Source organism: Lepisosteus oculatus, chromosome 9, assembly GCF_040954835.1.
Source record: "Lepisosteus oculatus isolate fLepOcu1 chromosome 9, fLepOcu1.hap2, whole genome shotgun sequence".
NCBI classification, from domain to species: domain Eukaryota; kingdom Metazoa; phylum Chordata; class Actinopteri; order Semionotiformes; family Lepisosteidae; genus Lepisosteus; species Lepisosteus oculatus.
In genome coordinates this window covers 10,306,179-10,332,929 of record NC_090704.1, presented here as the reverse complement: position 1 = coordinate 10,332,929, position 26,751 = coordinate 10,306,179, and the positions used below count along the sequence as shown (strand labels likewise).

Sequence of the window (26,751 nt, the reverse complement as noted above, 5' to 3'; positions counted from 1 at the left end):
TCAACAGGAAAAACACCCTCATCACTTATGCTTTTCACTTCTGTCACTAATGTGGTGATCAAGTGTTCATGCAACAGTCAAGTCACTCAGGTGTATCACTCATGGCAGATCAATTAATCAAAACTGCACTAAAAATATTAAATACTCCAGATCTGTACACTTGATGTCTCTAAAAAATGCATGCAGAACTAAAATGACACTGTCTTTTGATGCTTAGTACTGGATGTTGGTATGTGAAATATTTTTAAGTTTGGCCTTTTTAAATAATTGCATTATTTTATATTGCTGTTACCAGGGAGGCCAATGTAATAGAGGCAGCTCCTTCTTCTGGCCAAATAGGTGTACAATTGAACATCCCAGCTATGTCACTATAGTAAATACTATATATAAATTATATAAATCATCTTGACCTAACTACTATATATAGATACAAACCTATGCAAATCACACCTTAACTGTCCTGTATTTAAAAACTATGCACAGGTTTACACTGTACTTACACTTACCAATATCCTGGTACCCCATGATTTTATGCAGATGAGGTATTACAGCAATAGATTCACCCTTCCAGTGTAATCAAAGATAGTTTGGTAAACAGTGGAATGTGCAAAATATTTGTATTGTGAGGTTTTCATTTACCAGCAGACACATGGCAGTACATTAACACACAGAGAAACGGTTGTGCAGTTCAATTACAATTTTAATTGTTTAGCATTTAACTTACAATTTAGAACCAGCATGGATGGCAATAAATGGGTCTTCAGCTGTGCTGTTAATTTGGAAGCGACCTTTTCCATCTACCCTGATAGTGATTTCCTTCCCAGTGCAATGCCCCCCTTCCTTTTGCCCAGAGATGACATCACAGTAGGTCCCAGCAGGTAGGCCTGTGTTCAGTGTAACATCCATGCTCCTGTTAAATACAGAGGTATAGCTGTAATAAACCCTTATTTTTAAGACCTTCTAGTGTCCCATATCAGTAAATTGTGATTTTTGGATTCCCTTTAAACAACTGTAAAATTATTAATTATTTTTAAAACAATTTTACAAGTCTGGGGCTGGTAATTCATAAGGTAAAGTATATGCTTCAGCCTCAGAAAAAAAAAAAGTCAGTTTCACGACCATGCTATGAAAAAGATCAAAGAAAGAACCAGTAAGCAAAGAAAGCAGCCAGTTTGAAATGAAATCCACTTTCATCATATATAAAACCGTTAGAGCACCAGTGCAGCAATGCAAACTGAATATTCTAATATTCTGACAGAATTATTAATATGTTAAATAAACTAAATACCACATATTCAGAAATGAAATCATCAATGAACAACCAATGCAGAAAATGTTTCTTTTGCTATTTACTGTATGTTGTTTATTAAGTAATATTTGTCGTGTGAAGGTCTGCATACGTGTAATATTAACTGTACATTTCACAAATACAGTTTTTTAAATTGATAAAAACTGCTTGTAATAAAAGAATAAGCATAAAAATATTACTTTTAAGTTGAACGATTATTATAGTACATTTGATTGCAAACTGTGGATCTCAATATGAATCATCTAGCTACTAAACGTTCTTCATGGCTATTGAAATATATGACAAAGTGTGAAAATATATAACTCACCAATCATCATTGTTGAAGACAATAAATCCTTGGTTACCACGACCAAAAGCTACTTGGTTGCTCCCATTATCCCACCAGTTAGAAAACGGTTGGCCCTCCACAACATTACGGAAAATAACCATGTTTCTGGGAAAAAAAAACAAGGAGTCGATGCATTTCTGTCCTACATCAGATAACAGAAATTGTAGACGTGATTCTAAAATCATACAGTTTTTTTCTTGTTCTCCAACAGCAGTGTCTTTTCAGACACATTATAACATTTTTGTCTGATTCAAAGGTTCCTCACATATTAAAAAAAAATGAACAGTTTACATACATAAGAATTCATACTAAATGTAATTGAAATGGTTGCATTTGAGTAACAAAAAAATGCTAAATTCTGAGCATTTTGAAAAGAACAAATGTCTGCACACTCAGTAATCTGCAAAGGGAATTTGACGTTATTTGTTGTTGTTGTTTTTTTGTTTTGACTCAACTGTGTTGTGCTACATGCAAGTACAAATACAACCAAAAAAGAAAGATAAAAAGTAACGGACTTGATTTGGCGCCATCTATGTTCACACACCCAGCCATCTCCACAGGTGCTGTCTGGATTAATGGGAACAGGCTTAGTGGTTCCATCACTGTAACTTGGTGGTCCCATCCAGTCATTCTGATCCTAACATTACAAAAAAAACATTTTATCTTTCTGAAGTGGACCAGTTTGATCAGCAAAAGCACATTAGAGTCCAAATAATCACCATAAGCTAAAATAAAATAATGTTGCCTACTGATAAGGATACCCTCTTTTTTAATATCACTGTTTTCTAATGATAAAATTGCATTCAGTACTTCAGTTTGTAATAATATATAACTGAAAATATCACCCATGTTAAACAACCTCTGGTGTCTTGCCTCAGCTGAAATGCTCCAGCACACCAGGACACATAAGTCTAGTTTTTGTTCTGTGAAAAGAGAAATTAACCCCCTCTCAGGAGGCAGTAACACAGCTGCAAATATATCTTTGTAGAGGTCCCCTTTTGACTATTTGAGTCCACCAGTGGCCCTTACTCATACTGTATTTCTTCTCCTACCTTTGGGTGCTTAACTCATTGATGATCCACTTAACAGGATCCATACACTGTCAGCATGCCACAGTAAGCAGCACACTCCTGCCCCCCTTTCCAGTTTCTGTGATCATTATACTCATGGGATCATTTGTTAAGATCAGATCTCAGTCCCAAAATAATAAATCATATTGTAAAGACTTTTGCACTTCTTATTCATCTTCAATGTGCAATATTTGTGTTTCATAGCGAGCATTTTACGGTATATGTGGTTGGCACTACTTAAAATGTTCCCAAATAAAATCCCACCTTTCCATTCACTATATGACGATCCCAGCGGAAACTTGACATCACTCGTGTCACTCCATATGGATGTGCCAGCATGAAACCCATGGCCATTTTGTACAGTCTGGAAAACAAACGAAGCACAAGCTTAAGTTTTATTCCTGCAACTTTCAGTCAACGGTCCAGACTGTCATCCCCCTGCATTTAGTTAACAGTAAGTTCTAGTCAGGTCATGTCTGTAATAAATCAGGGGAACACATACGTGTATTTCTAATAATGGAGATAATCTAGTTTGTATGGATACGAATCCTAAAAAAAATATATATGTCTAAGTAGCACATCAATGGTTTTGCCATCAATGCTTTTGCTAGAAGCCTGTATATTTCTCACTTTGCGTGGCAATCCTGAAATTAAAAACATGATGTTACTCAGAATTCACTACTGGAAACTGACAAACCTGGGTTCCCAGAAGGTGAGAATTGAGGCTCCTCCGGCTCCATGGCCTCTCTGGTTGTCATGATTGTCCACAAACACAAGAGCTTTGTCAGAGGGCATGAATCCCCAGCCTGCACCCCAATTCCTGTAATGAATAATTTAAACCAAAACTCATGTACTGTCTGGTCTTGTTAACATATTGTTTAATATTTTTAATAAAAAAGATTTTAAATAAAAGACAAATATGATTATCTTAAGCATCTTAGTTGATAGTATATCAATTCATTTTTATAAGGGCAGACCTTGCATAGTATACTTTTCTATCTTGATTTTCTCTAGAGTACTTCCTTTCTGTAAGTATTTCATATCAATTTATATTCAATATTTTTGTAAGAATGTTTTACTTTTATCATCGTGGTAGGTAAGAGACTGTTTCAGTAATGTAGTGATGCACACACAGCACTACTTGTTTATACTAGAAAAAATAATACAGTATATGAACATATTTCACCTTAAATAAGCCATTTTTTCACCTCCCCATTTGCGAATGACTTTGCCTAGTTTTGCGCTGTAGGCGAACTCTGTAACACGTCCCAAACCAAAGTATTCACTTGCTTTAATGGGCTCCCCTCCAAGATCAATAACCTAGAAGAGGAAAACAAACTTCAGCAACTGTTGTACATCATGTTAATATGTTACATGTAAAGAAAAAGTGCAACAAAAAAACAAACCTCTTGATATATAAAAGGTCTTGTACCACTGGCGAACCATTTATTGTTAAGATTCTTCAGTTTGCCAAAGATAACTTGCAAATCTCCAGGCCACATGTGTTTACAAGCATCCACTCTGAATCCTGCAACTCCAATGTCGATCAGTGAATTCATGTATTCTGCAATTCTTCCTCTGACATAGTCCTTTTCAAGAGCAAGGTCAAGAAGGCTCACCAAACGGCAGTCACGCACCTGTTGAAAAATGAATGCACACAACATACCCTTCATAAGATGATTAAATTACGACAACTTTAAATAAATCCTTATGGATGGCTACAGCTAAGGTATTAAGTTTGTAAGAAATGTAATGTATGTCTTGCATTTTATAGCCCAGCAACTGTGTAAACGTCATCTTGCACATGCTGAATAATTAAATATTACACTGGAGAATTGTATGTCTTTGACATATGGAAATCAAGGGTCCAAGAGAAATAAAGCAGGGAGAAAACACTTGTCAAATGGAAAATCTTTCCATCCATTTTGTAATAGCTCAATCAATTTAGGAGCCTCTCCCAGCAACCAATGGGTTCAAGGTGGGATACACCCTGGATGGGACGCCCGTCTATCGCAGGGCACACATAGACACAATTATGCAAAGACTCACACCAGAGCCAGTTTTCCCAGAGGCCAATTAACCTACCAGTATGTCTTGGACTGTGGGATGAAATGGGTGTAGCTGGAGGAAACCCACATGAACACAGCGAGAACATACAGATAGCTTCACACAGATAGCACCCCAAGTCCAGAATTGAAACCAAGGCCCCAGTGCTGCAGCAATGTAAACCAGTATTCCAGCCTGCCCCCTGTATCCTAAATCTATAATAATAATAATAAAAATAATAATAATAGTAGGCATACATATGGAAAAAGAAAATAAGCTGAAAAGTCACACCTGGAATATTTCATTGTAATTTTCAATGTCTCCACTGCCAGTTCTACATTTGCCATCATTAAAATCCCAGGCAGAGTAAGGCACAGATGGGAAATCTTTAGTGTTGGCGTTGAAGTATGTTCCACATGAAGAATGTGTGCCCTCTCCTCCTCCTGCTCCACACATGTGATTGATGACAACATCTACATAGATGTGAACCTATAGAAACAATGAGCATTGTTACAGTACCATTAACAATTCTCAGGAATGAGGGCTGAAGAAATTGTCCAAACCTGGTAAGCAAATTACACTTAAAAATTGAGGTATTCTTCAGATTTGATTCAAGTTTGAATATAAAGGTAGCTAACTGAATGTAACAAGGATTTTTATCAATGTGGCAGTCCTCCACTTCCAATATCTTATTACATGTTTTTTCCTACAAACTAATCAGTACGAGAAAACTTTTTTTTACTTGATACTTTACCCCAACATTGTTACATCTGGTCACCATATCTCTCAACTCCTGTTCAGTTCCAGATCTCGAGCACAAGTTATAGCTGATTGGCTGATATCTTTCCCACCAGGGTCTCCAGGGATTCTGAAGAGTGATGCTCTCACTAGGAGGAGAGATCTAGAAGAGCACATTTCACATTATTCTGTTGACTAGATTACAAATTGAAATAAAAGAGAAAAATGCTTCCAGAATATGTGAACTTTGCTAGGTAAAAACTTCGCTGAAACAATGTTAGAGTTAGCACTTGGAAGTTTTTGAGTTACATAATGATTGTTTTTCTGACATACTAATATTTACAGTACTTCACATACAGAAGCTACATACCTGAACCCCACCAAATCCATTTGGTGCTAAAAATCGCTCACATTCCGCGGCTATGTCAGCCCAGCGCCATTCAAATAAATGAACGATGGACGTTCTACCTGGCTTTGTATTGGGATGGTATTGAGCAAGGCACAGCCCAAGAGTCAGCACAAACACAAACAGCCTCATTCTGGCCTGTTCCATGGGAATAATTCCAAAAGTTGCAAGGAAACATTAGCAATTTATATAGTCTCAGAAACCAACCACATGCTATAAGCCAAAAATAAATGCTTATCTTGTATTATTGTAAATAAAGATACCAGGTGTGTTTCCTTTAAATAATACTTGGACAACAGGTGAAACAGTTCACTGAATTCTCATCATAATCGCTTGATAAATTCCTTGTGCAACATTATGTCGTTTCTTCTGTAATTAAAGAAAACGTTGCTGTTTTTTGTCCTTACGGAAGGCGATTTTTTACACACAGAAACACTAATTTTTTATTAGCAACTGTTTTCTTAGGAAACCAGAGGGCATAATTATCCCCCAGAACAGCAAATGTACTTTCACTAATAAATTTCACTAGCTTTCACAAAAATGTGTAGATACTAGTGAAAGCAAAATGCTTCTTACATTTTCAAGTTAATAATTAATAATAATTTATTCCATTTTACTTTGCTTTTCGTCTCAAAGAACCTCATTGCATTTGATGTGTAGGAAGTCATCCACCACTGAAGTACAGTACCTACAGTACCTGGGTGACACACAGCAGCAATTGTACACTAGCAACCCTTTTATACAACAGAGCAGGCAGAGAAGTGATAAGGAGATTGCTTCACGGGTTGGTTTAAAGTGTAATTTTAGGAAGGCTAGATTGAATAAACTCAGGGGCTAATTTAGCCAGAATGTAGGTCTGGACAGACAAATGTACTGATTCTATCATTACCTGATGGTGTTATTTGTGACACTTGGGGTGAAACATTTGTGTCTGGTCATCCCAGATAAGCAATCTGATGCATAGCAAGTTCTACAGTACATGATAAAAGAAGTTGAAGCAGTGACAGTACTAATATAGCAACTCTACAACAGCCTACATATTGTATACGTACAGTACTGTAATTAATTACTGGAAAGTAATAGTGTTCATATTTCGTCTACTACTAACATCAAGATCACTACTTAGATTATAGCTTAAATTAGAGCTAAAAAAATCATTAACATATTTACACCAATGTATGCCATAAATCTCAGTTCTTCTTGATGAAGATGATTTCCACACAGATTTGCTTCACAATTGTTGTCTGAAGAAGGCTAATTGATTAAATTACTTGTTGGGTTCAAGTAAAGCGTTTTCTTTTTCTGTCATCATATACTTATTATAAAACAATTTAATACAAATTTAGTACATTTCTCCTTTCTCAGTCTGTCTCTGCTCTCCCTCCATCACCGGCATGAGATCTAATCTCTTGCTTTATTTTGGAATGAATAAAACTCTACTCTTCAAATACAGGTCTATAAACAAAAACATATTACACGTCTCAGTCCTACATGATTAGAAGTAATTGCAAACTAAAATTTGTTAAATACTACGTACATGAAAAACAATTACATTATGGCTAGCTGGGCTTTAGTTCACATTGACCAGTTTACCAAACTCGGCCAACTAATCAAACAGTTCAATCCCTTCACGAATGATTAACTCAGGTGAAATGCAAGCCAGAAGGGACAGGGCCTCAGTTTCACACCCATGCCCTTGATCTTACAAAAATCAATTATCTTTTGCTAAACAGCCCCCTCAACATAATGTTAGATGTCTGTTACCAGTGATTGGACTATGAAAGAGAAAATAGTGTTAACCAAAATTGTAATTAAAGCTTAGCCTAACTTTTACCGCTTCAAGAAGTGCTGGAAGTTACACAGACATCAATCTTCTAAATTTCCTTGTTTTGGTCTTTATTTTTTGTTACAGTACACATGATAAAAAGTATTTTAATAAAATAATGTCTTCATGCTTTTCTAGAACTCATAACTTAGGTAATTTGCTTGTTAAACCTAGGGTTATTCCAAGGTAAAGTGCAACGATATAATGTATCTTTACTACAGATTAAAAAAAAGGTATTTCAGGTACTGAAGGTATGTTTATAGGATTAATATTGTAGATAGATGTTCAACATGACTATCAGTATAATGTACACTTTTACAGTATATAAACTAAAACTGCTTTAAAATGTGAACTACTTTATACCATAAAGAGCAGGTTTGTTTTCCTTCTGCGGCATTTTAAGATTATGAATAATTACATTTAGGTTACAAAAAATGTAAATGCAATGGTATTTCACTTGTCTGCTTAAATTCTTACTTTTCCAGCAGAAAAAATGGGGAATAAAAAATAATAAAACCCAAAACAGAAAAACATCTTAACTTTTACTCCCTCACCCGTGATCTGTCTTTACCGCTAGACACACTACCATGCATTTAGCGCTTTTAACTATGATCATAAATTAACTTTCTACAAGCATTAATCAAGTCAAAGCCACTGAAATACTATACTTTTTTTGTTGTTTTTAATATCAATGTTGTTCTCCCGTTTTTAACATCAACAATCCCACAATAGGCTCCAGCTTTCTACACTGCTTACCAGGACAATCTGATAATGGATAGATGTCAATGAAAATGTGACTGACAATGTGGTGTTAATAGGTGTTACTAATTACAACTATTTCCTTTTTACATTTATAACCAGAGAATGACAGACTTGGGATGTATTCCAGTTTTCATAAATTGATGTTACAACCTTTTTATTTAGTGTGAATTAACTAATTATACAGCATTCCTCACGGAGCGCTGGCTCCATGGCTAAGGATCTGTGCCTGTGGCTGGAAGGTTGCTGGTTCAAATCCTGCAGCTGGCAGAGAAATCCTACTCTGTTGGGCTCCTGAGCAAGGCCCTTAACCCCAACTGCTCCAGGGGCGCTGTACAATGGCTGATCCTGTGCTCTGACCCCAGGCTCTCTCCCTATCTGTGTGTCTCATGGAGAGCAAGCTGGGGTATGTGAAAAGATGAATTCCTAATGCAAGAAATTGTATAGGGCTAATAAAGTGCTGTTATGTTATTTTGTAAGTATACAGTGGAGGCAAGATTACTTTTACAATATGTGTATCCTAAATCACAGATTACTCTATTATAATTTCAATTCACCCCAAGTCTGAAATATAACCAAGTGTAAATGTAGAAAAAACATCAAAAACTGCTTACCTGCAGATTACCAATGTGCAAATAAAGAAAAACTGACACCCTGGAAACCTTTCTCCTAAGGACTCCCCAGGGAGTCAAGCTTCAATGCCCTCGAACGTTTGAAAATTCCATCTCAGTTTAAAGTAGCATATACATTAACATATATTATCCAATTGTTTCTGCAACGGCTCTCACAGAAAGAGCCACATAGTTTTCAATTTCAGATACAACTGACTCAATGCAACCCAATTTACAGTACAAAACTGTGGTTGGACATCTGAAGATCAACACACTTTACAACAAACGAGGCACATTAAAACTAAAACAATGAACAAATTAAGTACAGTGCAGAACACAGAAGCACATATTGTAATGGCCTATAAACAGAGCAGATGGGAACAGCTTGTTGGTTCAATGTTATACAGGTATGCACATTACAGCCATGTCTGGGGTCACATAATCCATGATTTTGGCATGAATCTGGAAATAAATAACTCAAGTGTTTGAAACACTGTACTGCGTAAATATGATATTTTATTAATGAAAGACGGGACTTTATAACAGTAATGAGGTGTGACTAAAAGGCAGTACTAACCTTTACTAGTAAGGTGTATTTATTTACAACTGAATAGATGGGTCATCCAGGGTTTTGAGTTATTTTCTGATCTCAGTTTCTCAGGCCATAGAAAACTAGTATTTCTATCCTTGAAATTAGATATTCTAGTCATTACATTTGTGTAATATTTACAATTTATCTGTAATTAATCCCTAACTATACTGTATCTCACCAACTATATGGTCCAGTTAAATGAACAAAGGAGACTGTAAACAAGTCCTTTTTTACATGTTCTCTCAAATCCATATTAAAAAGGAAAGGAAATGGATGTTCCAAAATATGTTCTCTATTAGAAACGAATAACTACACGGAAAATAAAAAATTAAGAAAATCTTTATTTTATTGAGACCCAAAAGTAACTTGTGAAAGCTGTGGTCTTCAAGATGATGCACAACGCTTCAGCTCCAGTTTTGGAAGCCTACAATATATTAAAATAAGGATTAAATAACATTTATAAAGGTCAGACAGATAATGAGTTTTTCAAGCTACATTTTCACTGCATAATCCACAATCACTGTATGTGCATTTTTTCAAAGCATTTTCCAACATTTCAACCTTTGCACGTCATGCAAAACAAACACACATGATTAATTTGTTGAAGCATTCAGCGTGTCACCTTCATATAGTTGCTACCGCATGTATACATAACATTCATGATCTCAGACCTTAGAGTAATGTCTATCCAATTTCAAAAGCTAAACATTCAATAGGCCATTAGACATCCTCAATCATTTGAACTGAACATTTCCACAATGTACCCTCAAATATTTGGAGTTGTTGGGGAATACAGGTAACAAAAAGAATTTCACTGTTAACTATAGAAAAGTGCTGGTGTTTTGTCACAATAATAATTGTAAAAAAAAACACTTAAATAACATTCTAAATATTTATCCACCTGCTCTGTACTGCTCTCCATTTAAGTTGGGAAACAGACCAGTATCTGGAAGAGTTAGAATCAGAGCAGGGGCCTATTTTTCACATGGGCTTTGACTTCCTGAGAGTTCATGAGGGCCTGAGATATATCTATCTCAGTTACAGGCACCAAGTGTTACATAATTACCTATTTACATCTGAGACTGTGAAGTGCGAACTAAGACTGGAGATGTTGCACTCTATCCAGAATTTTATTAAACTTAATTATATAGAAGGCTATTCTATTCTGGATGTTGACAACACTGAGTGAAATAATCTCTGGGGCTCATCATATTTTTACCTAAGAAATGCAAACTTTGTCAATGCGAAGGGATTACCAGCTCATTTAAAATCAACAACAAATGATATAATCCTCGTAATTATGATCCTGTAAAAGCACATAGAAAGGTCCAATTTCATTTTTTGGCTGGTTTACATGTATCTGATTCATATTAGTAAAGATCTATAATAACTCAAAAAGCAGCATTAATGGAGTTCTACAAAAATGTTATCCTTGAATAAATTAATTTTGTTTTACCGGTAAAGAGGTTTATTAAATATTTGTATTTTTATGTGCATGTTTTTACAAACATGATACAATACAAACTTAGGAAAGGATATAGTGTAAAAAGAAGGATACGTCATTTCTGTTGCTTCAGACTATCAGGTTGACCCTTGACATCAATATCTTAAACAAAGAAATTTAATGTCAAATGATCACAATTTGTAGAAATTATTAATAGACTGAACCAATATCCCACATAACAAAGTCAATGCAAAGGAAACTAATTTTCAGAAAAATGCAAATATAGGGGATCTGTTTTATTTTCTCAAAATACTCCAGATCTTCAAATACTTAATAAAAAATAATAAAATATTACCAAAAAGGTTTCTCATATAATTCTGCTAATCATAGAATTACTACTTAAAAGGCAGTGTTCCAGTCGTTTCTGACAATAGGCTATTACTGAGAATGTTTTTGTACAAGTATGTTATAAAAATGTGCTTTCAGGCCACTTAACTTTAGATATCTGAAAAGTGTAATATGCTTCCCAAAGCATCCTTTTCTAAGCATCTTTAAATATGTTCAGTATTGAAATAAAGTGTTTTTTACCTGTTTTCACCTTTTATGACTTTTTTTCTCATCTTTGGAGTCCTGCTTTGGTCTGGCAGATCTTGCAAATTGCTTTTACAGTAAAGGCTAACAAACATAGATAATGCATCACTAAATAGAGACTCGATATACAATGAATCTGAAAAAAATCATACATATTTCATTTACAGAACACCCCTTTTGTTTGCCAATTAGTACAACTCCTACCCAGAACAAAATATATTTATGATATTTTTTCACTAATTGAGTACACTACATTAATAGCATATTTGAATACATTTGAATATGTTAAATGGTTTCTTTTGACTTGGTATTTTGCCACTAGAGCAATTTTATGCTAAAACATTTGTTAAAATAACTGTTTATTTCAGCAATGCGTTATTATCTTGCATTAAGAATTAGCTGGTTGCCTTGGACACCATTCATTATTCGCTAAGCATCTGACGAGAACACATTACTATTGACGAAGAAGACTGATGTTTCTCTTAATATAAAGGATACAACAACCAATGGTTTGTCATAAAGCACGTATCCATTGGTTTCCTTCAAAGCTTTTCCTGCAGCTTTCTCACTGGGAAGTCCAATAAAAGCTTGTCCCTTCATACGACCTTCTTTCATTAAAACAATATCAAACCTAGAAGTGAAGAACAGAATTAAAGAAAGTCCATGGATAGCAATGTATAAAAAAATAATGATTTGTGGTTACATGTAACTTTGATTTAAGTTATTGGGGGAAAAAGTTTCTCACCAAAATAATTTGAACTTTAAATAATTTAAACCCATTCATACTCATATTGTTCTACATTTCAAAATCAATGGCTAAAGACATGCCTCATTATAAGGTTCAAAACAACACACGGAAATCTCAATACCAAATCTCATATAAGATATATAAAGCATTGACTTGAGCAGCAGTAGAACTTTACTAAAACCTGTTTGTCCAATACATATTACACAAACATCACAAAGGAACTTATATAAGGTAGCAATAAAAATATGGAAGTTCTTTCTGAAAATTATTGAGTTGTTGTTAATGCTACTAAAACCACATTTCTTATGCTAAGCATATTGGGGGAAAATATCACTCAGTACAATAATAATATTAATAGTTGTCACTCACATATTTCTGTCAGCATCTGAAGAAATGTCTACGTATCTTCCGAAGATAAATTTCAAGTCCTGAAAGAATTTAAAAGAAACAATACCTTAGATGCTCTCTAAATATGCTATTTAAAAAAAATCTATGTTAACTGTACAGAAATAATTTAAAAAAAACAAGCAAATATGAGAAATGATGTGCATGAAGTCTAAAGACTACAAATAACTCATATTCCTCAAGGATCTTCATAGTTTCCTGCTAAAAAGGTCCAAATATTAAATAACCAGCAAGTGTTGGTCAGGCAGAACAGTTTCTTACTTATATCATTATTAGTGGTCCAGGAAAACTAAGAGGTAACTCTGAAAGGGTGCAGATTTGTTTCCTGTTTGTGAAGAGTAACAGGAATGGAAACAATTTCCTCACACTGGTGTGGAAATGGAAACCAAACTTTATGAAATGACTTTTTTATATGTGTTTGTCTTTTTTTCCCCATCAAGGCAGAAAATTGGACTAGGCACAATTAAATTCCAGTTAAATCTTTTTAACCATTACTATTCCCTAGCTGTTCAAAAGAAGAGAATGTTTTTGTTGCCAAGTAATCTCTCTGCCTAATTTATGCACATATATTTAAATCATGTGTGTACTCTTATTGTGTTAGACCAAATTAATTATTACATGGAGGCAGGCATTTGTCCCATCTTTCTTGCCTGGTTAATTGAAAGAATAGAAGGAATCACCTTGAACAAAATTGTTAGGCAGCTTGATACAGACACCCAGCAACCTTTGCATAGAAAAGGGCTTTCCATTCTGCACTATCTACCTTATCAAGAACTGCCATGCAAAGCAACCAAAGTAACACACAGGACTTCTCACTTAATATAAACTTACCTTTTCTTCAACTTGCTTGGCAACATTCTTGACGTAGAGTCTACACGTTGGATCACCAGGTTCATAATTTCTGAACACTGAGAGATTTTTCATTTCTGCAAAGAAGTATATACATTGATAGTATGTGTTCTATTTGAAGTGGATGAGATGGGAAAACATAAAAACATTTTTTCTACATATAACAATGTTATTTTGCCACTTTTACATGATCGATCAACTCAAAGACAAGCTAAAAGCTTCGAGACCTCAAAAGGCAAAAGTAACCAAAATAAAATGGTGCTTAAAACAAATTATTTGATTTTTGTGATTTCAAATATTTTCTTTTGTATTACACCAAAATATATTTTATTCATATCTATACCTTTAATAATTCAATATTTGTACTGTAGTGTTTTAGAAGAAAACTAAACCACACAATACAATTGATAAAGACAAAACCTTAGATTTACCATCTTTTGAGATCCTGCCTTTCTCCAGCTCTCTCCTGGATATAAAACCTGAAGGGATGTCCTCATCTTCACCACTTTCATCCTCTTTTTCTGTTACCAGTGGCTTGGGGTAGATTTTCCCAAATCCAACTGCCTCTACCTTTGTGGTTTCCTCTGTCTCATCATTATCTAGACAATGTAAAGAACAATATGTTTTTTCCGAAACTCTCAAATCCAGTTTGTCAATTTTAAAAAGGTAACAATCTATGAAGTTAATATATTTTATACTGCTATACCTATACAGTAAAAGATGAAGGGATTTAACAATGAAACCAAACATTAACAAATAAGCAGCACACATATTTTACAGCACGAAATTAAATTGTTCTATGCAGCTCCAAAAGACAAAAGACACCGTATATTCTGGTTAATTAATCTGGGTTAATGTCAAATTCAACCTATTTCTAAATATGGTAAGATCAATAAATGTGCTTTTGACATACATGTGCATTATATGTATAGTGCACTGTATTAATACACATTTATTTTAATGCAACATTATAAAGCTACTTATGGAAGTATATTCTCCATTGTTGTTATATTAAAATAATTGACACTTTGCAGGAGAAAGAAAAAAAGGCAGATTAAGTATTTAACTATAAGATTACTTATAACTCCCTATTTTATAGAAGGTCACAATAATTCATGCAGAAAATATCTCATAATATACCAAAACATGGTTAAAGAGTTCACTTTAGTAGTGTACTATGAAGCTTGCACACAAATAAATTATGGGGAAAAGTAAGCCTCTACAAATCCTCAGAAAGATTGTCATACAAATCTAACATTGCATGTGTGCTGAACCGGAAACAGAAAAACTAGTTCTGATAAATTTCTACAGGGTTACATCCCCGCTTTCAAATCATCCTGCTCCTTATCTGGTAAGTTCGGTAAGTGCATTTAAAAAAAAAAAAGGTTTATAACCTATAAATACGTTTGTCAAGAGAATTCACTGTTTCACCTTCCTTGGATCACAAAATTCTTCTTTGATTTAGAAATCACATGAATTACATCTTCTAGTGTATATAAAAAACAAAAAAGAAAGAATCTCTTATAATGAAATAGGCTGATATAGACTTACCTTTGATACCTTACAGAAATAACAAAAAATATGTGTACAAAGTTTTCTTCCTTCTTAATTTTTACCCTTAGAAATATTTACTTTCTCTGCTGAGTACTTAAAAGTAGTCCACTCCTATTGGAAATAATAGTTTGTGTGTCTAATATAATTGGAGCATAATAAATTAGTCTTTCAACCAACTGCTTGGTAATTTCTGCACCCTTAAATTGTTAATGGAAAATTAAAGAAACCAGATGGAGTCTCTTGATATTGTCTGACAAATGGGATCTGTAATTATTTAACTTTTAAAAATTGTATTCAAACTAGTGTCAAGGCTATTTTTTAAACAATTAACGATAAACACCTCACTTAACTATATACATATGGAGAGCTATAAAAATAACAGACTGCATTGGAACCAATAGAATTTGTTGTGTTTGTAATGTGTCTCAGGATAAACAAACAAAACCTTAATTGACAAACCATAAAAGAACCTTATAAAGAAACAAATTGCTGAAACTGGTGGACAATGTCAAAATTACATACACAATTTGTTCTGATATTGACTCACCAATTGCTTTTGAAAACTTTTCATCTTTTAAAAGTTTGTTTAGATATTATATAAGTGTCGCCTATATTTTTTTCCCTTGGTCACAATATATTTAAGGAAAGATCATTTCTCATGTAAGTGGCACATTCATTGCTTACTTGTACATTTAATCTTATTTAAAATAAAGTTAGCAGCACTGGAAGTCATCATTTTCTATTGGTTTAAACATGGGACATTATTCCCTGGATGTCCATCATATTTTAAACATCAAAATTGTTTTGAAAACAATCAAGAAAACAATACTTGTCAGCACATACATTTGAACTCCCAGCACAGAGGTATTCTGTGCTGTTGTGTGTAGAGGTGTGTTACAGGTATTAAGTATCCAACTACGTTTATAATCTAACTTTGTTATGACCAACACAGGAAAAAAAGAACAGGGAATACACCCAAGCCTTATATCACTTTGGTTAAAATTAAAAATTCATTTTTTTAGTATTTACCTTCTGTCTTGTCAGTCTCCTGCTGATGTATTCCTTCTTGCAGAATTCCTGATACATCTGCTGAAATGTGAAACTCAATTTTCTTCTGCCCACACGATTGAGGCTGTTCAAAAACATCCGAGGGCTGGAGAGCTACACTGGAACTGCCAAAAGACATTGAAGCATTTCATCAATAACCATGCAAAAATCCCTGTTGTTTTATTTCACAAGAGACAAAATAGAACACACAGTGTTTACCCAGTTTAACTCCAGGTAATGCTAGTAAAGCAGATAAAAGGAGAGGAAACACATATTTAAAAAATGACCAAGAAGTGTTTACACCACAACACTTAACAGCAATAAGTGAGTTACTGTACTGTACATATAAAAGAGAAGTACCCTTCAAAAATAATTAGCAGCTATGACAATGGTGAGAAAAGAACATGAGGCTAAAATACCGTGAATCACAGAAGAACTACCTTTTATATTTACAATTTCACAGGACAGAGAAATTTAAGTATAGGCAGTTTGAAACAGCTTCTACATTCTGCTGAAGGAATCAAATTTCCCCTAGCCCCTGGAACTGGTCTGAATGAAGCAGTGTACTTGAACAAAAAGGTTTCTTATATCTGATCATTTGATACATTACAGACTGTCATGAAAAATAAATATCTAATACCACCTAGAAAATGCTGTCCCTTTAAACTAAGGCAAAAGTGCCTGTGGTGCACTGTAAAATATTTTGTCTTGAGGTGTCAAACTAAATATAATTTCAGTATCCACTTCCCAGTGGCTTTTTGTGCAGCAAAATGAGCAAAGCTGGGGCCTGTGACAAACAGAACTGTATTATGCCCACAGCCCTGCAGACCTCTGTATAAAACTGCGAATACAATGAAAAGATCAATGCATTGCTTTTAAATAAAGACATACCTGTGAGAATCTGGCTTGGGTACATTAAGAAAGTCCTTTAACCTGGGCTTCTTCCTTGAAGCAGACACTTTCTTTCTCTGGGGTCTTTTGCATGGAAGATTAGCCAGGTCCATCAGCCTATTCATTCTTTGAAATAACAAAACAAATGTTAATGAATGTGAACTTCAGACAGTGACTATTTGTAGTATTTAACTGTTGAGTGTGGATGATCAGAGAACAAAAACAAACAAAACATTTCTGCACTGCCTTAAAAGGCCACATATTAAAAGAAAAATGTTCCCTTTGTATAAAAGATAAAACGTAAATATAATAAATTCTGATACGAACAAATATATAAACTGGCATATATAAATGCCAGTAGTAAACAGTAAAGTATGCAGTAGTATTTACTAATCAAGTTACAGTTGTACTTTTCTTGTCTTTGACAAGTATAGTTTTCCCATACTGTAAATTCTCTTCACAGTGATATAAGAAAGCCATGCTATATTTTGTTTGCACTGAATATTTTATTAAGATCAAATTTCCAAAGGAAAAAAAAAGATGTCTGTTTTTCATCCCAGAATTTGGGAAAGTGTTCATCTTAGAAAATTTCAGCATTACAGTCTGTGCAGTCATGGATGGCAAAGCTTGCAGGCAAAGCTTCTAATCGCTCAAGTCTCTAAAATCCCCTTCTAAGCAGTGATGACAGTTTCTGGTCCATGTAAGTATTATTCATTTTTATAGCATTTCAGACTTCAAGTCAGAGTCTGCTAAAAGTTTAAGAATTGTCCTATATTACTTATTTTTTATACTTTTTTCCCCCCAAAATGACATACAATAACATAACATTTCACAATGCTGTTGATTTTGCTCTTAAACCAAACAAACAAAACAGTCTGTGCAAAGAGGCATGACAGGGCCAATAAATGTCACCCAGCGATCTTTGCTCAAGTTCCCTTCCAACAACCTCTATGCCACCACCAATGCAGCAACATTTTGGCTCCTGTCATAAAGGGGTTTTGAATGCCCTGTTCATATATGGGAGCTTTAACACCTAAAGTTCATGTTGCACTGAAAGTAAACACACTAAACACAGGTGGATACTGCACATTGGTGGTGGAGGAGGGGAGTCCCCATTACCTGTAAAGCGCTTTGAGTGGAGTGTCCAGAAAAGCGCTATAGAAGTGTAAGCAATTATTATAATTATTATTATTTGATGGTGGTACTGTTTTCTGAACTAAAAAAAATAAGTTATACATATCATACCTCTCTTTAGTTTCATCATCCTCACTCTCATATTCTGACTCTTCTTCACTGGAAAACTCCATTTCTTCCTCTGGTAGGGGCGGTTCATCAGGTGGAAGTGGAGGCATTGGTGGAGGTGGAGCTGGAACTAGATCCTCATACTGACAACAAGAAAACAAGTAAATCTAATTTCATCTAATTTTCATTAGATGCGTCCATGTCTCAGACTTTGCTAAAGCCTAATGACCACCTTAGAAGGTGCAGATCAATAACACTTATCAATAACGACCAGAGAGCAGAGATGAATTTACTGTGTTAAGCACCAAGAGAAAATGAATGTAAATCAGGAACAAAATAAAGGGAAAGTCGATCTAGTAAATAGGTGGGGGGTCTCCAAAGTGATATCAAAAGCATAAACAGTTGCTTATTCCACCAGAAACCAAAATGCAATACAATGAAGTGAATTTATTGTTTCAAAATGCAAAAAATACAAAATGTGCTTAATATCAACCAGCCACTAACCAGATCCGGCCACCTTTCCAAACTGAGCAGGTGGGCAAACAGGAAACTTGTTAGAGAAGTCAGTATGAAGCCAAAAGCGAATTTGCACAGTTCAATGCCTGCGATGGGAGTCACTGTTCATATAGATATAGTAACAATCTTCCAGTGCCTACAAAAAGTTGGCCTGGATGGGCAGTTGGACAGAAGCCATATCAGAAATATATGGAAAAAAACTGTAGACACATCACAGAAGATTTTGGATCTCATAACTCCGAATTTTAACTCCGTGGCCTAAATGTGATGAGTTACGTCTGGCCCAAGAATGACATATCAAGTCAACACAATCCCAAATGTCCCCATCATGTTATGGGGATGCTTCTCTTTCGCAAGGACTGGGAAGCTTGTCCAGATTGAGGGGGGAAATGAATGGTGCAAAGTACAGACACCTGAGTGAGTCAGCCAAGAATCTAAGACTTGCTTGGAAAGCCCCATTTCAGCAGGACTCGTAACCCAAGGGAGAAGGTGCGGTTTGACAAGATGAGAATGAATGTCCTTAGGTGGCCCAGTCAAGTCCTGACTTGAAACCAATAGAAAATTCATGGCAAGACTTGAAGATTGTGGTTCGGTTATGATCACAAACAAATCTAATTAAACTGGCTTATAAATGTTTAAGAATTTTGTCATGCCACTATGCAAAGCTGGTTAACACCTTTCAAGTAATAAACTTGCTGAAAAATTGCTGAAAAAAGGTAGTTACAGAGTACTTACTTAGGGTGTGAATACTTGTGCAATGACTAAATCATTCATTTGTACATTAATTGCTAGATTAAAGAGGTTGCTAGATTTTTAGAGGTTTTTCAAATATAAGTGTTCAGTTTGAACACACATTTTGAATTAAAACTTTGGTTTTAAACAATTTTATACGTTACTAGTAATGGAGAAAACGTGTGATAATCAGTAGGGGGTGAATATTTTTACAAGGTACAGTACATTTCATGGCCTAAAGCAATGTACTATTCTGGCAGGCAAAACAAATGAATCTTTTTGATCTTGAACGGAGAAGGCAACTAGGGGAACTGTTACAAGTATTTAAACTGCTCCAAAGAATTAAAGTCAACCTAACAGACCTCTTCAGAATTAACAGTGAAATATGAGCCACAGGACATAATTGTATACTTATGGGGAATTGCATTTAAAAGTGAAAACAATAGACAATTTGTTTTTGCACAAATAGCTGTGGGAGACTGGAATGGACTACATAGCCATGTTGTTAAAGCCAATACCTTAGCTTAAGACAACTGGATTTCCTTTATAATTATCAAAAGCATATTTGTAACACAATTCTGTTGATTGTCACTACAGGGCATTTACATGTATGCACTCATTGAAAGAATTATTAACCAGACTAAGAAACAAACAAAAAAAAGATTTCTCCACCCACTGCACCAGCTTTTGTAATAAGATAATACAGTTAAAATGTTTCCTTTTGTGAGCACTGTCAGACAAACATAATAGTTTACAAAATAATAATTACAAAAGAAAAAGAGATTAAGTAAGCACTTTTTCAGATATCATCAAACTAACCTATGTAATCTTGGTTATAGTTTTAAAGCTTCTAAAGGGTTAAGAAAAAGTTCAAACTGTGAAAGCTTTCAATATTTCTTACCAAAGGAGGCCTTGCAGTTATAGGCCCAAATGGACTTGGTAAGTTCATCTTGTTCATTAAATGAAGCACCTGTAAAATAATCATACTTTAATTATACTATTCATTGAATCCTCATTCTAAACATGCAGTATAAATATTGCAGTTTTTTAGGTGTTACACAATACTGTATCATTTTCTTTCATATCGCACTATTAAAACACAGCAAAACACCTATGTCTGAAGATAAGGATTGTACAGAAGCTCAAACATGTAGATTTCGTCACACTACAAAGAATACATCATGCCCAAATTGTTGGACATTAAAATGGTATTTTATATCATAGGAAGACAATTATAGGATTCAAAGCAACACAGATAAATACAATTAATAATGATTTCCAGAAATAATTCAAAAAAATAACAAAGGTGATTAAATCTAAACAAACTAAATCACTCTCAACAACAAAGTTGGTATACTGAAAAATTAATTTGGATCATTATGAAAGCAACTGGTGCTCTACATTTCTGAACAACACACTAGCACCCCCAGAAGACAGCTTAAAAAAATCCACTTTAATGATTCAAGTTGTATTCAGTGGTGTAGAATCCCTAGGGGGAAAAGAGTGGAACTAAATCATGTTTCTCGGCTGCCACTTTGCTTTTTCAAAAATACATTTTTAGTGAAAGAATTGCTAGATTGTATGATAACGTTCTGCTTTTCATCTTTTGGTTATTAACCCTAGGAGAGCACAGAACCTAAGCCATTTAAAAGAACTACCAAAACCTACTTATCTATGGAGTTAATAAATTAATTTTACAACAAAAGGCACAGAGTGGCTCAACCAGTGAAGGGTAAGTTAAGCCCTATAATCTCTACACATTGCCACTTGGAGTCTGGGATACGACTTATAACTTGACAGGGATGATAGAAATGACAAGGCACAACGAAGTGAAGTGTTGTCAGAGAAGAATTCAGCATTCCTCCAGCGGATACTAACATTGCTATAAGACACCATAGGACTCAATGTGTATGACTGCAAATGTTGTGACAAGTTTATACTTAAGAGGAAAGCATGAACTGTCTTTTCTCCCCTTGTGCTCTCAAGAGAGTTCTAGCTGTGGCTTTAGTTGAGCTGATAAACAACAGGTTTATTGCAAATAGGCATGTACAAAGAGAAAACAAAATCCAAAGTAGAAATGATATGTTACAGATCTTGCACTGACAACTGGAACAGAATTGACTGTTTTGAAAATTAAACAGTACTGTTTTGTTTGTTCGTGAAAAACTGACATCATCGTCATTTCTCATGCAAGCTGTTTAAAAACACATCAGACATAATCCTGGAATAACTTGTTTTCCCTCCAGTATGTACACGGTACTGTCAGCAGGACACTTCTTGCACATATTAACCCAGAGCAACAATAAATATATTTGCTGTAATTCATGGATAACAGCTGTGAGTGATCCAATACCTTCGAAACCCAGAACATCAATCAAAGTCGGTCTTCTAACAGAGCTGGCGCTAAGCATTGTTTAAATTTTAAATTAAAATCTTTTAAATTCCACATTTTTAACATAAATAAAATTCTGCTTCACATCATAATAAACTAAAATGTTTACTCACTTGAACATAAAACTTTGGAACACTTATGAGTGCATTTGTGATATTTGCCAGAATTCCACTTGTTGGCGGGGGGTATAAATACTTCAGACAAGGGTTCATTTGAAATTTTAACCTGAAAAAAAAAACTGAAATTGAACATCTATATCTAATAAATTCGAGAAGTATTAAAATGTGATATAGTATTTCAGGATACTATTGCATTGATTTTTTTAAAGAGACGTTCCAAGAACACCCCCCCCCCCCCCCAAATAAAAACAGATTTCATAATCCCATCACTAAGGAAATATGTGTTAAGTACTGAATATGTAGGTTCTTCCTTTTCTTGTAAAACACCACTTTCCACAAATGTCAATCTGTACATACAAAAAATACATTTAATATTAGATTACTCTTTAACAGCACATGAAGTACACAATAATATCAAAGAATCAAAACCATAGGGAAACAGCATGCAATCTGCCATCTATTCATATTCTATACAAATGCAAAGGCTTTCTTTAGTCTATATTGAACCCTGCTGGGCATTTCTCTGCATGCCGTGCAAATCAATTCCTGCTTTTCTCCCTTTTCTTTGTTTCTTCCTCCAACAGTGTGAGTCACAGAGGAATGGTTAGTACCATTGCAAAGCTATTGAATTTGCAGGTAGTTTTTTTTAAAAAATCTTTCAAAAGGAAAAGTATAAAACTTTGTAATGTGCTGTAATGTGTTACATTTAAACTTGCTTTGAAACAGTGCTGTATTAAAAGAACACTGTTAACATTAAACAGGTTGACAAAAAGCAAACTTTTTTGCCTGGGAACTTAACACCTCAACTTAGGTACTAATTATAGAGGATAATGAAAATTACCCAAGACTACAAGACAGAATTTTTTCCTGGTAAGGGAAGATAACATAATTAAACAGGGGACTGTCCATGATTTAACTTTTCTGCACTAGGCCTAAAGACATTTATCATTTATAATGGAAAAAGTATGGTTTGGTTTTTTTTGTCATTTCTATCTTTTCTGATGCGGTTATTTTCAATTTCAGCCTGGAATAAGTTATGTATAAGGACTTAGTGTCCTTCTTGATATTGACTTTAAAAGCATTCTAAGAAAAGAATATTGCTACCTACATGAAAACAAAACACAGATGCTACAATTGCAATGGGTTTTCATAATTTAAAGGGCAAAATACACTTAATGTTTTCAAAATATAAGGATAAAACCATGTATTTTGGTTTACCTCTACTGTATTTTAAACAGTAAAATCAATCACACACAAATAACACTGCAATTTTTCATACCTTACATACTTACCCAAGGTTACACTGCAATGTTACATACCCTACATACTTACCCAAGGCTAGGGGCAATTCCATTTTCAATTAAAGGAATGTTCTGTGATTGCTTGTCTTTTTCATCTTTTATTGCTTCATCATCTAAACTACAAATAGAGACAAAATATGCTAATTTTGTGATCATTACAAGTTACACTTGTAAATTATTAGATTCATATACTGAGGTATAAGAGAATTTCACAGATTTAACTACCTCAACAACTTACTGTATGTATATATAATCTGTTTTTAAATGGATAATATGTTTGATTTACTAAAGCAAAAACTACAAACAAAGGCAATAATTAATATTAAATCTAGAAATAGTTCTCAAATAATGCACTGCACATTTTTTATTTTGGTCAGCTATGCTGAGTCGGTTTAAGCAGTTAATGTAATGGGCAGCAAATTCAATACCGTTCTGAAACTGGCTGCTGATTCAGAAGATTTATGCTGTCTTCATCTTTAGCAAATTCAACAACCAATGTATGGTTTAAGATCTTTAGTTGATGTAGTCTTGCCAGAGCCTGAAAAAAAAATCATGATAGCATGCAGTTTTAAAATTATTGTGGTACTGTGAAATTTTGGATCTTCACTTTCACTTTAGTTATAACTAATTGTATTCCCCTAGTGTTTTGATTTTAACTTTAAAACCATTCCAAGGAAATAAAACCTATTGCTACCTAAAAGAAAACAAAACCATTTTTTTACAGTTAGTATTTTTACATTAGGTTTTCATCATTTAAACATACCTAATCTCTCCAGACTGTAATACAAGGATATAATTATTTACATGATTTACCTCTACAATATTTTATACACACATCAACCACACAGAAATAAATATTTTGATATGAAAACAGTAACAAATAAATACTGCAATGTTACATACCCTAGAAGATGCATTTTCGGTTGCAAAAGTTGCAAACGCTGTATGTTTCTGTAAAAAAAAACAAAGGAAGTTCTTAATACAACAGGGTACAATTTTAATAATGTTATTTATTTTAAAAAGAAATCTACACTTCACTACAATCTTTATTGTAATATTGGCTCCATTTGTATTGATTTATAACAAAGACAATGAAACTGAAGTGTCAAAAAAATGACAGATATGTTCCACAAGTCAACCTCAAACGAACGTTAAAATGATGTATTTGATTTAGGGTTCCTAATGTAATGGCCAGTGAGTGGAATTTGCAAGATGTGGAAATTAAAACTGAACACACAAATGTCATGTATTCGAATTTGTCAGGAGATTAATGTTTAGACCAACCCTTTCCAAAAGGTAATTCTGCTTTATATTGTAACTTTCACTCAATAACAGAGCAATTCTTTTAAGGGCGGTCCTGAAAACAAACTACAGCAGCATACACCGCAAGTCCTTCTTGTGTGTAACAATACTTCAAAACAAAATTACATAATTCCCTGTTTCCATATTTACTGTAACAACCAAGTTCTGAAACCTGGTGACTTACCAGCCTTCCCTTATCTGAGAACACTCTTATTGAAGTGGCTCCAAAATACTTCAGAAGATCTTCTTTTTCATGTCTAGTCAGTTCAGAAGGCAGATGTCGTACGATCAGCGTTTTGCTCTTTTTTGTCAGGACAACGTCCCTATCCGGATCCTCTGAGTAAGCCATATTCTGCTCCAACAAAAAGCACAATGCATATTCTTTATAACGTAAACAGCAAAACGCTTGTTCTGCACATATAATATGAAGCAAAATAGAAACAACCTTCCCAAGATGAAAAACGACTCTAAACGCCTTCTAGTTGTATAGCAGCGTGATCCATTTCAACTATTTGAACAGATTGTGCGGATGAAGCATGGAAAAAGCAAGACAAATTACATCTTATTCTATTAATCTATCAATTCCGATGACACCATTCGAATTCAAACAAAACCCGATACAGCAAAAAGTTTTGCTTTAAACTACACTATCGTAATCACAACAAGACATAAGGATTACATTCTCATTACTTTACCAGGTTTACAATCCCTGGATGTACCCCCTAACTATACACTAATAAAAGCTGCATGCAAAGATCTTTTGTTAAAAGATTTTCATCTATTAGCTATTTCGACAGTCGTTTATTGTGTTGAACTATAGAAATGTTGCTTTAGTTTCGTACAAAACACAGTAAGTTCATACAGTATACAGTAAGACGATCGTTACCGTTGTTATTAAAATGATACAAAAAACCGAGCAAGGAAAATTAAACAGTAATTTACCAGCAGTGCACCGAAGTCTCACTCACAATGCTGTGTTGGATTATAAGAGCATAATCACATATTTTACTAAACTCGTTTAATATTAGTGCATGTATTTCAACTACAGTACTTCAGGAAGTACTTCAGCATCCAAACATACCCACGTAGAAACGTTTCCGTCTAAAACCTCAGTTGATTGGATACACTCGCAAGGACATCCTATAGCCTGTAATCTAGTAGTGGAGGACGTGGAAATTGAAATTCTACTGGTTACAAATAGCGTCAATCATGTGTACAGGAAGAGATGCCGTGGAGAAATAGTGAGCGAACAAATGTAGTAGCAGCATGTGGCGGAAATGTTCTTCGGAGTATGTTTTCCGTCTTTTCAATCAAACAAGCGTACAGTAGCTCTTGAGGCGGAGTGAGATGGTCATGCAGGGTGTGCTTTTTGACCGCCCTGTTGAGAATCTTTTCACGTGGAAAGACTCAGTACACGACGCGCCATACTAGATACGAGATGTTCGTCTCTAATATGTACAGTACTGTATTTTATAGTTATCAGTATTTTAAAAAAATCAATAACAAGCTCTCCAGAAGTCACTCATGAACCAACCACGATACAGCATGTATCAATAAGACCACTAATAAATCAAATTATAACTAAAGTAATTCTTCTAAATGTATTGTTTTTAATACGTTTGGAGTAGCTTTTATTAAGCGGTGTAGTGTTACCCAACCCTTATGTCTGCTTTACTGCACATAGATCACTGTGACTGAAATCTTTTAAAATTTACTTCCAAATTTAATTTTAAACACGCAATATCCGTTGCCAAGTTGATGTTTTGAAACTACTTTCCCCTATACTGTAAATGCATACGTTTATGAACATATCATATTATTTCAAAAATACGTTTGAGTACATGCTGCAGAATATAATTCTGTCAATATATTTTAACACTAAAATGTATGTATTACTAATGTCTCCTTATAACAATTAAAACTTAAAACGAGGA

At 34.4% G+C, this 26,751-nt stretch overlaps 2 protein-coding genes across 4 annotated transcripts; both read right to left on the bottom strand.

Moving 5' to 3' along the window:
* Positions 1-685: 685 nt before the first annotated feature.
* On the bottom strand, positions 686-9,911 carry amy2a (amylase alpha 2A). The gene is made up of 10 exons (XM_006634878.3): positions 5,862-9,911; positions 5,508-5,654; positions 5,045-5,242; positions 4,114-4,344; positions 3,894-4,027; positions 3,405-3,527; positions 2,972-3,071; positions 2,153-2,274; positions 1,617-1,742; positions 686-910 (listed from the first exon to the last, which is right to left on the bottom strand). Exons 1-10 carry the CDS (start codon positions 6,042-6,044, stop codon positions 721-723), a joined length of 1,554 nt encoding a protein of 517 aa, XP_006634941.2. The 5' UTR covers positions 6,045-9,911; the 3' UTR covers positions 686-720.
* A 94-nt stretch (positions 9,912-10,005) lies between these two features.
* rnpc3 (RNA-binding region (RNP1, RRM) containing 3) lies at positions 10,006-25,925 on the bottom strand. 3 transcript variants are annotated; one of them, XR_001479325.2, is made up of 17 exons: positions 25,760-25,925; positions 25,002-25,169; positions 24,419-24,466; positions 23,944-24,053; positions 23,547-23,633; positions 22,209-22,320; positions 20,605-20,673; positions 18,459-18,598; positions 17,214-17,339; positions 16,305-16,447; positions 14,153-14,320; positions 13,704-13,798; positions 12,837-12,895; positions 12,218-12,350; positions 11,717-11,788; positions 11,243-11,290; positions 10,006-10,108 (listed from the first exon to the last, which is right to left on the bottom strand). XR_001479325.2 is itself a non-coding variant. In XM_015355431.2 (16 exons), the coding sequence occupies exons 2-15, from the start codon at positions 25,164-25,166 to the stop codon at positions 11,723-11,725; spliced, it is 1,521 nt and encodes a 506-aa protein (XP_015210917.1). In that variant the 5' UTR covers positions 25,167-25,169; positions 25,760-25,925; the 3' UTR covers positions 10,006-11,290; positions 11,717-11,722. The 3 variants fall into 3 exon arrangements, 2 of the variants coding, with proteins under 2 accessions (XP_015210917.1, XP_015210918.1); XM_015355431.2 differs by having other exon boundaries at positions 10,006-11,290; XM_015355432.2 differs by lacking the exon at positions 11,243-11,290.
* Positions 25,926-26,751: the final 826 nt, after the last annotated feature.